The sequence below is a fragment of the Cryptomeria japonica genome, chromosome 5, assembly GCF_030272615.1.
Source record: "Cryptomeria japonica chromosome 5, Sugi_1.0, whole genome shotgun sequence".
Classification (NCBI taxonomy): domain Eukaryota; kingdom Viridiplantae; phylum Streptophyta; class Pinopsida; order Cupressales; family Cupressaceae; genus Cryptomeria; species Cryptomeria japonica.
Window position 1 is genome coordinate 297,483,036 of NC_081409.1, and position 11,758 is coordinate 297,494,793.

At 34.0% G+C, this 11,758-nt stretch overlaps 1 protein-coding gene across 1 annotated transcript; it reads left to right on the forward strand.

The window, feature by feature from the left end:
* Positions 1-8,332: 8,332 nt before the first annotated feature.
* LOC131875622 (receptor-like protein 7) lies at positions 8,333-11,167 on the forward strand. The gene has a single exon (XM_059220206.1). The coding sequence runs from the start codon at positions 8,440-8,442 to the stop codon at positions 10,912-10,914; it is 2,475 nt and encodes an 824-aa protein (XP_059076189.1). The 5' UTR covers positions 8,333-8,439; the 3' UTR covers positions 10,915-11,167.
* Positions 11,168-11,758: the final 591 nt, after the last annotated feature.

Below are 11,758 nucleotides of genomic sequence, written 5' to 3' on the forward strand. Positions count from 1 at the left end.
TTGGATTCTTAAATGTACTTGAATTCTTAAATGCTTGGATGCTCGATCAATTGGATTCTCACTTATGCAAATGGTAGGGTAAAAGCGTATTATATATTCATCAATTAGGCTTAATTGACTGATTTTTGTCATAGGCCAACATAGGGAAACTTTTCCCACTTCTAAAATGCAAAGCCCAATGAAGGATAAATGCAAAGGGGGCCCAAAATAGGGAAAGGATAGGGGTGCCACACCCCTATCTTAGGGGAGATAGGGAATCCACACCCCTGTCCTACCCTTATATCGAAAACAAAAAGCAGGGTAATGTAGTGTGGGGTGCAAGGAAATGTAGTTTTGGGGGATTGAGCAAGTCTCGGGTCTCCAATAAAGCTTGGAGATTTGATTCACCAATGTGAATACCCAAATGTGGTTAAAAATTGCAAGGTCACAATTTTATGATGCTAGACCTTCTTCATTCATCTTGTTCTGGTAGACCCATTTGGTGCCAATGACATTTTTATTTGTCGGTCTAGGAACTAACTCCCAAGTCTTGTCATTTTCAATTTTTCACAGCTCTTCTTCCATTGCATCCATCCATTTCTCATGTTTATGGCCTCATTAAATGTTTTGGGTTCCATTTCACTCATGAGGAAAAAATTTACTTATTCATTGTTTTGGGCAAGTCTTCTTCTTGTCTATAAGACATCAGTTTTATTACCTATAATCTTCTCTTTCAAGTGATTTTTCTGCACATCTATTTGGGGTCTTGCGGGGTGCTTCTTTTAGGTGACTTTCTGATTTCACTTCATCTTCATTATCCAAATACTCAAGTGGTAGCCATGACATCAGGTGTCGCTCCTTTAACCAAATACTTTAGAAAAAAAATTACTCCTCTTTTTGACTCTTTGCATAGAATTATGACACAATTGATAAATAAAAACATGTTGAAACTTCCTTCCATTGAGCTAACTGATACATCCAAACCTTTGTCACCTTATCATGATCCAAAAGCCTTTTTCCAATTTCATCATCAATCAGGTCATGATATTGAGAAGTGTTATACCTTAAGAATTATGATTCAAGACTTTATTGATAGTAATACAATATACGTAGCTTGTGTGAATGACGAATGACTCAAATCCATAGCTCCTCCTCATCAAAATCTCCAAATCTTCACTAATTATTTGCCTTCTCATTCTACTAATATGGTTGAGCCTAAACCTCTTGCATATTCTCCCAATGACCTTGGCCTTGAGTTTATTAATGTGGTAAATCTTGTTGATATACCTACACCTTCTACGTACCTATGCATCACCTCTAATCCTAGTGAGACTATTGATGCAACTGATGGCCCACTATATATCATTCGGAAGATCAAAGACAAAATCTCATGATGGATGGTGATTGATCTAGTATGTATGGTGAATGTGATAAGTAAGTAATATCTTTATACTTTACAATTACATTGAGTAACATATGATAAATCTAATGTAGTGGTTAAGATGTATGATGGTTTCACTTGCCTTACTATTGGTTCTATTAATCTTGCTATTGAAGTGGATACTCAATTCTTAGATGTCATTTTCACAATCATTCCTACATCTGATCAATTTTGTGTGAAGTTGGGACATCCTTGGCTCTCTTCCATAAAAGTAATCCCTTTCACTACTCATAAATGTTTAAAATTCCATCATAATGACAAAATGATAACAATAAATCATAACATGTATCAACCCATGGTGAGGCATGAGGATATCAACCTTGACTACTTTTAGCTTAAATAATTTGATCCTCTTAAGCCTTGAAGTGATGATATTTTCCAATCTTATCAAAATTGGAAGAATGAGATAATATTACCTTTGAGTAAGCCTAGTGATCTTAGAACTATTCCTTCTCCTCATGATGGACCTGGTCTCCTTCTTACACCTTCTATTTCTCCTATATATATGTTTTAGTCTCACCTCCTACATCTTAAAAAGGAAAGCACCTGACATATCCTATTTTTCAACCTAGTATACCTTCCTCTATTCATCCTCCTTTGATTGAAGAGAAGAATCCCATGTATGTTGATCCTAAACCTTCACAATCCTTGAACAAATGTTGTGCGAGAGAATGCTAATGGAAACATCATGCTAAGGCTCATCAACTTGCTTCTCCACCCATTTTCTCCTTGAGGACATAAAATGTTCACATGGTCCCATTTGTCTAGCCTTCATCTAACCCTAGTGATGAAGTTTAACCTAGATCACTAGGATTAAAAATTCTTAATATATATGATTATTCATGTTCTATTCATATTAGAGCTACCATTTTTATTAATCTTGATGAAGAAACGGATAAAAATGATGAAGAAAGAGATAAAAGGTATGTTCATGCTAATAATATCTATGATAATGATTCTAATAATGAATATAAGTTTCTTGATGTTGACAATGATTTATCTAAGCAATTTTTAAAGCATTAACCTTAGCTCCTAGTAAGAGACAAAGTGGCTTATCATTAGAGCATTGTCCTTGTTTGGAACTTGTAGTAGCTCCATCTTGTATGTTTGAAGTTTCTCCTCTTTCATCTTGTCCACCTTCCCAAAACAATGTACAACAAGATTGCGAGGTGGATTATTTACTTGATTAGCTTCATCTGTGTCATAGATTCTCTCTCTCTCTGCTCTCTTGGTTGTTTGTGACATTCTTCTATTTATATCTCACTTCTTCTATTTTTCGTCCCTTGTGTTGTCTACTTAACATCGAGATATCTTTTGGTGTATTCCATGTTGACTCAAAAGACACATGTGCCTTTCTTCCATTGCAGTTCTACTTCCTTTCAGGGATGAGGTAAATTCAATGCAAATATATTTCATGATATACATTATTTATCATAAGAGCTTAATGACCCTAGAGTTAGTAGAACCCTTATGTGTTTTATGACCATTATCCTTTGATTTGTCCTTTCTTGGGAGAATATCATTATGGTAATGTGCTTGTCTTCTAGATGCATGCTACCTTAAAAGAAATTTCTCTCGAGAAGGTGTATGAAATCACTCTAATTTGGAGGCATACACTCTGCTCAATGTTTCACTTTATGCACACACTATCACATATCTCAATACTCAAGTTACTTTTGAAACTAAGCCTTTTGCTTTGTAATTTTGGTATTTTTCTTTTTACATGACTCATAGTAAGCAAAACTTACTAGGCTAGTAATCATGATTTTCCTTTTATCTTGATATTGAAGTAGTAAGATCCTAAAGTCCACTAGGGGCTTAGTGTGTCTGGTCTCTTTGATGTCTTCATGAAATTTTTCAATGAAAACCTTGGTACTTTATCAAGAGTATGCTTAAACTCATACTATAGCTAAAGTGGCAGCTAAATGTAGACTCCCAAATTGTACTTCCTTACAATTTTGTCCTCATTTGGGTCCTCACCATGGTGTTCATCTCTCGAGAATTAACCAGAGCCTTGATTTTTCTCACACCATGCACCAAACTTAATTTTCTCAACATGCACACTTTCTCCCCCAATTTTTTGTGTCACTGACTGTTCAGGACCAAAGCACTAGAGCTTCGGTCCTCAAGAACCAGAGTGCTAACATTCTATTTCTCCCAATCAGGGGCCCATTTTTGGGCCTCTTAATGGTCATTTGAAATAAGTGGAATCCTAATCTCGTGTTGGCTCATGTCTAAAAATTAAGTTGTCTTTTGACTAGCATATATAAAAGGAGGTCTACCCATCTCATTTTGAGATAATATATCACATCCATCAAGCAATCAACCATTAAACTTCAAGTGAGCAAGCAATCAGTCTTCTTTCAAGCATTGGAGAAGAAGTAAGGTCAACAGTCAAGAATTTGAGATGACATTCATGTTTTATGTTTTATGAAGGCTACATGAAATCATAATTCCTTGTGAAGACAAATGAAACTTCATAAAAAGGTATAACGTTAGTGTTTCAGACATTTTTCGCATTTCTCTCAAAAGGAAATTATTTCCATTGCAATAATTGATTTACATTGTATTTCTATTTCATGGTTAATTTAAAAACTGAGGTTTGGCCTAAGGAAAACCCCTATTCCCAACCAATTTCCCTTCTATACTATGTGTTGGAGTAGATATGGAGCTGAAATATTCTCGTAGATGAATAGATTCCCTTTTGGATGGTGAAAATTTTGGAGGACTAGAGTGACAAGCATTCTGGTCTCTACAATTTACGATGATCTTTTGGGAACAGATCCAAACACTGACATATTACTTAGATCTAAGTTTGTGGCTCTATCTAATGACTGTAGCTCACTGTTTATGCGTAATTGCTTCAATTTTAGCACATTTACCCTAATTTTAGCATTATTAATCAAATCAATTCAAATTAAAAGGAAAAAGGAGGCACATCTAAAACCCCTAGGATCCGATCAAAATCTATATCTATTAACGTTTGATCTGTCAAATTTCTCTTTCCTTAATATAATTGTTCCCTAACTAAAAATCAAGAATTTTATTTCATCATTGGATAAGACCTTAATTTTTCACCACATTACAAATTCCCTTTCACTTTCAAAATATTTAAATTACTATTAAACTTCCTTATTTTATAACCTATTTTCTCAAAAAGGCTATTATTCTCGAAGAATTTTTCTTTTCCTATCCACGTAAATCTCTATCAACTAAATAAAATCCATCCTCTGCATAAACTACAGAACTAATTTAGAACTCTCATCATAGTATGCATGGACTTAAATCAACCTGTTATCTTCTAAATTCCTATATATAACACCATTTCACAAGGGTTGTATACCTTGTTGAGACTTCTATATTTTTTATGATTGATAATTTTCTTTGCATAATTTTGTTGCTTCTCTTTTTGGAGTTGAAACAATTTATTATATTATAAACCTACATGAATGGAAGTCGATGATTTCATCATGGAATAACCTTTCTATGATCATAAGATAATGTGATTATTACTCTCTGAGAGAGGGAGAAATCATAAAAGACCATCCTTAAATGATTAAGTGTATGTTAAATTCTCCTAGGAATAGTTTGTTATTATTACTTATTTTATTGCAAGATATGCTAATTTATACATGATGTTATTTTAAGTGTTATTTAAATTTAATTATTAAATTATGAACATTACAAAGAATGTTTCTAGATGAAATATTATAATTATATATTTCTACATAGAGTTTGATTAAAATTTAGAAATGTACTTCAAACTAGAATTATCTTACATAAAATATGTCTTTTGATAAATTATAAAGTGACCTATGCATGATAATAAAAGTATAAAGCTAGTAAAGTTAAATCAACTTATCAACATTTAGAACAATGGTTAAATTTATTATTTTGGCTAGAATGTTAGGAGGCGGGGCTTTCTTTGTAAGGCATGTGGGACTGATAATTTGCCATTCCTAATCTACATGTCATAGTCAGTTAAAAAAAGTTGCTTTAGCCAAAACTTTAAATCATTAGTAAAGGATTGTTATTTCTTTTTGTCTACTATATCATGATATTTGGACATAGCATTTTAATTGTGTAAAGTGTATGCTAGATATATCATGTTGTCTTAGATTCCATCCCACTTGGTGGTTCCAGTTTGCTGCATACTTCATGTAGGGTTTCGAGTTCTTCTATCAAAGAATACCAAGTACTTCATGCATGGTTGCAAGTTCTTCTATCGAAGAATACCAGGGAAGCATATGCTTCATCTAGTTGGGAGGTTAAGGACCTCAACAATATTATCACCTTAAGTAGGATAGAAGGAAAAATGTCTGTAGTGATAGTTGACTTCATTATTAATTTAGCATTGATATTTAGTTGATATAATGGACCTTATGATTTAAAAGCATTGTGTTATTCCTTTGATCTTCAAAACAATGTAAATTGTATTGAGCATAAATATAGCTTTCTAATTCTAATTCAGTAATTTTTGGTTCATATAGAATCAATAATGGATATTTTTTTCCTTCTCTCTATCTATGTCTTCAGAAAATCTCTAAAGAATTGAGCGAAAAAAATCTCCACACTAGAAATATTTTGTGATTTTCTGCAACTTCCAACATATGAAAGAACATTAGGTATTAATAGGGAGAACATGTATGCAAGCTTTGACTAAAGGAGGACTGTCAAAGATTTCTCAAATCGATTAAAAAACTGATGAGCATGATAAGATCAAAACTCATAAGGGTGGGGGAGGAGGAGAGCATGCAGGAGGGGGCATGACTTGGGAATAATTGGACATTATACAATTAGGCACCAGCATATTTGATATATGTTCAAAGGGTTTCTAGGTACTTGAAGGCAACTTTGGATTATTGCTTAATTTATGATAGTATTAATGGAAATGTTGTTTTACTCATATTGAGCTAGAAGTCTCTATGCAGAGATATTTGTTCATTCAATTTGGGAGAGAAGTAAGTTAGATGAGGAGGAGGCATTACAAAGTTTATCAATCAACTTCTAAAAGAAATATATGATTACAACATACTCTCGTAAGAAATTTGATTTAATCGAAAAGATGGAAGATCAAAATTAATGTTACAAATCTAATAGAATTGAAATGTCATCCAGATACCAGAGTTTGATTCATATAAATTGTATTATAATGCTAAAACAAAACATATCAATGTCTAACATCATTTTGTAAATGAGATGGTTGACAATAGAAAGGTCGAAATGAAGAAAAATAACACTAAGTAGACTCTAGACTCTTCGAAACAACTCGTAAGTCTGTTTGAGAAAGAAAGCTTACCATTGTGAAGTGGTTGTCGCGATTTCTATTGTCTACCCAGCACCCAAACTTTACCATTAAATATATTTTTTAAATAATTAAATAATTAAAATATAATTTTTTTAAAAAATTAATTATTAAATACGTTGCCATGGCGATTTGTGTATCCAAAGCAACGCTTGCACACGACTCTTAAGTAGTAATACAACGCTTGCATACGACTGTTAAGTAGTACGAGTCTTTCAAAAGGACATTTCTGAATCAAAGTCTTGTGTCTCACGAGACATGGTGTGATTGAATGAGGAGAATGGACTCGTGAAATCACGCTCTCTCCGTGAATTTGGAGCAAAATTGGTCTGTTTGCCGTTCTCTGCGGGGCTGCCCGTATCTGTCAGCACGGGGGTAACAAAGTCCGACTGTTTCCCTCAGTTCAATGCAATATTTAATGACTGTTAATTTTCATTGTGTTTTAATATTTATTTAAATATATCTTTATATATTAGTCATTTATTAGATTTATATTTTCACATATTTGTCTACATTTATTCTTTGTATATATTTTAATGAATTGTTTTATTTTTAGAATTTCAATTAATCTATTTTTGGAATTAAATTCATAAAAGTAAAACAAAGTGAAATCATTGGAACACACTTTTTTGTCTTTGATCTTTCTCATTAGTATTAATTTGATTAGTTAGAAGACATGACCTAGGTTGAGTCAATAATCTCCTTGAATGTGTTTCTAAGCATAATTTAAATTTATCATTTCTATGAAGCATAATTTAAATTTGCATCTTATGTCAAATGAATGTGGGTAAAGTTAGAACCTGCAAACCTTGGGACTAAACCATAGAATTTTGAGACTATTTTGGATATATCATTTATAGGACTTGAGTAGTGAATTTTGTATCATTTTGAATGCATTTTACATGATATCAAAATTGTTTCTACATCAATGATCTTACAAAACTAATCCTCTCTATCCTCATTTAATTTTTATATATTCCTTGAATATCTATAAACACCAAAACTAAATCTAAATCAAGTGTGTGATTTTTCACATTTACTTAATTAGCATAAACTTATGTTAAAAGACATTTTATTCTCTTATAATTGTTGTGAACATGAGACTTAGATAAAAAGCTTATGTTAGGATTTAATGGATTTTTAGATATAATTTATCTTTTATTTTAGATTTCCTACATTTAAAATCTACATGTAATCCTAATCATCATGTAACCTTAACCCTAATTATAATTATAATTGTAAACCCTAATCATAACAATATAATAATCAAATAAACACCTCGGAAAAGATATCTCTAAGTAAATTTTTTTTGTCGGCTTCCAATTGACTTGACTTGACTGTGTGGAAGTATAAAGTTTGTGGCTTATTGCTTATCCCTCCTTGCACGTCCCCTTCCGGAATTTTCAGCATACAGTGACGTAACCTTCGAGCTGGGTCAAATATATGGTAGACTTGAAAATAAATTCTTTATTAAGACTTTATTAAATATTTTTGAGTCTTAAGAAAAGCCTCTGTATTGGCCTTTATATAACAAATCTAAAGTAGCTTGCCCTTCTAGTGTAACTTTTTAAAATAATTTTGTATGGTAAAAGAAAGACTTTGTATATCGCTGACCAAGGGTAGATGGAGCATATTTTCAGGCATAGATTGCTTTCGTTTCTTCCTTGATCTGTATAAATACGGTTTACAATACACTCTCTCTCACAAAGCAGCCATGGTTATCTCCTACATTATTGAAATGCCACGAGTTCCTCAAAATCCTCTGCTTAAATTCATTATTGTCATTGTAGCCTTCATTACCCTCTCCAACAAGCCATATCTATGCCTCTGCAGATGCCCTGATTATGAATCTGAAGCTCTTCTTCGATTCAAATCTTCCTCGAATGACTCTTCTGGGAGTTCGAATTCATGGGTGAATGGAACTGATTGTTGCATGTGGGATGGAATAGACTGCAATGAGGAAATGAACCATGTAACAAGGGTCGGTACCACTTATTCTCCCCTTTCCATCCAAGCAGGCATCATATCTGATAGTTTGTGCAACCTCCATTTTCTCACAAACCTGGAGTTGAGCGGCGATGGTTTAACAGGTACTCTTCCTCCCTGCTTAGGAAAACTTTCTTATCTTCGGTTTCTGATTTTAGTAGGCCATAGGTTGAGTGGGGAAATTCCTTCCACATTTTGTGGTCTCACCAACCTTACATATCTTGATCTTGGCGGAAACCAACTCAATGGAAGCCTCCCATCTTGTCTCGGAAATCTTTATTCTCTAACCGATCTATCGCTGGACGGGAATAAACTAAGCGGAAGCATACCATTTTCTGTAGGCAGTCTCTCTTCTCTCCAAAATCTGTTTATTTCCCACAATTTACTAAGTGGTCTAATACCCCTTTCTATAGGCAATCTTTCTTCCCTCACTTACTTGGATCTGTCCTTCAACCACCTAACTGGAACTTTACCATCCTCATTCGCTCAGCTCTACTCACTTGGAACCCTAATAGCTGATGGAAATCCATTCAGTGGGAATATTCTTTCCTCGGTATTTCCATCTTCTATTAGCACTCTGTCCCTTACCCTAAACCAGACAATTTCAGAGACTTTTTTCCATAATCTTACTGGATTAGATGCTTTGTATCTTTCCAATTGTGTACTAAATATAAGCACAACCTGGATTCCTGAATTCCAGCTAATAATCTTAAGTTTGAAATCCTGCATTGTCGGTGGCCAAATTCCGGGTTGGATTTCAACTCAATTTTTACTTAAGGAGTTGGTATTGGCAGATAACGATCTTTACGGAGAAATTCCCTCTTGGCTATTTAGTCCGCCCATGAATTTCCTAACTCTGTCAGGAAATCATCTGCAAGGCAAACTCTTTGCATGTAACTCAGTTTATTTGAAGCTCATAGATCTATCCAGGAATGAACTGAGTGGGCCCATGCCATCAGTGTGGCCTCCTTATCTAGGACAACTAAGGCTTAATGACAATAGGTTCAGTGGCAATATACCTTCAAGCTTGGGAAGTCTGTCTTCACTTTCATTGTTAAATTTGGCGAACAACAAATTAAATGGAACAATCCCTCCCAGTTTGGGCAATAGTGGTTATTTTCTGCGAGTATTGAAGTTGGGAAGTAATAGCTTGCAAGGAATGATACCCCAAGAGTTTAGCAAGCTAAGACTTTTCTCCTTGGTCATTAAGAATAATAAGCTAAATGGATTGTTTCCCAGTTCAATTCTAAATTTTTCAGCAATAAGGGTTCTTGATATTGGAAATAATTCATTTGAAGGCCAGATTCCAAAGACAATTGGGAATCTTTCAGAGTTACAAGTTTTGGTAATGAAGGGGAACCTTTTTAGTGGTGGCATTCCTCCCCAGATTGGGCAACTGAAGCAGCTCCAGATCTTAGACCTTTCTTCCAACAATTTATCAGGCTTTATCCCATCTAGCATTGTATCTTTGCAAGCAATGTCTGTAGCAACAGAAGATGGAAATATCTTGCAGGAGGAAAATGCATTTGTTGGTCACTTTGGCAGGGGTTCCTATCAAGATGATTTGGTTATGCATCCCAAAGGTACAGAGCTGTACTATCCATATATCCTTTCCACACTCACAGGCATAGATCTCTCCAACAACCAATTGAATGGAGATGTTCCTCTTGATTTTGGAAAGTTGAAGGGGCTGAGATTTCTGAATCTATCCATGAACAATCTAAAAGGAACTATTCCACATAGTTTGGGCAATATGAGTCAACTTGAATCGTTCGACCTTTCTTCAAACAAGATTTCAGGCAATATTCCTTCAGAGCTTCAATCTCTGAGCTCTTTGGCGTATTTAAATTTGTCGAACAACAATCTATCTGGAAATATACCGCAAGGAGGACAGATGATCCTATTTGAAAATACATCATATTCTGGAAATCAATATTTGCAGGGATGCCCACTTCCAAAGAATTGCCCTTGGCCGAAATTTGCACCTCCTCGTCCTCTAAGTGCTGCTGAAAATAAAGATGAAGAGGAGAGCGAGCAGATTCCGTGGTATCAACTTGGAGTAGGATGGTCATGTGGAGCAGGTTTTCTGATTGTTGTAGTGTTATTGCTTTTAGTCAGAGAGAGGTGGAGAAATAAGTACTTCAAGGGGGTTGATGATATTTTGAAATTCCTATTTCCTTTCCTGCGTAACAGGAGATTATGAATTCTTATTTCTTCACCATAATTAAGCGGAAACTGTGCTTTAAAATAAAACATTTGATTGTTGAGCTTATTCTGCAAGTTGACTATATTTGATGTAGTTTTTAAATCTGTAAGACATAAAAATCAAGTGAGAGGACATTTTTTATTCTACATGATTTGTTTGTGAATACATGATAATCTTTTGCATCTATATAGATGAACATAATTAAACAGAGTTCATGGTAGCAGATGCGAAAATAGAAACATGAGATGATGATCTTGTATAATTATGCCAATCATGTAAGGATGGTTATCAAGGAAATAAAACAAAATTACTAAGCAAATGTGGCATACTCGGAATTCACATAATAGAGTCTATTGTAGACTTATTTTTCAAGTTATGAATAAAGATATTGAACTGTTTTTACCATATCAATTGCAAATGATTTGTGTTGAAATCAAGGGAAACTTTTCAATCTGATTCAGACAAAGACCAGAAGACTATTCGGCAAAAACATCGAGCAAATATAGTAGAAAATCTGTTTCTTTGATATTAAAAGCATAAGCCTAAAATCTATTTATTTAAAATTAAAACCATATCCCTTCTCATACTTGAAATTCAATACATAACACTATAAATAGAAATTGTCTAATGGCAATTGCGGAGAACATGTTGAATGAAAAGCAACAGAAATATAAACAAATTCATGTTGAGATCAGGAACTTGGTTGATATGATGAAAAGTTCCGCGAATTTGTGACTAATGGGATAAGCTCGATCACAATTGCTAGTTTTTATGCCTTTCTCAGTGCAGAGAAATCTTAATTTGGACAAATTGCTTCTTGGCACTTGCCATATGGTAGCCC

Bases quoted from the DNA above. Each gene is read 5' to 3' on its own strand.
- LOC131875622 (XM_059220206.1), top strand. From the start codon at position 8,440: ATGGTTATCTCCTACATTATTGAAATGCCACGAGTTCCTCAAAATCCT.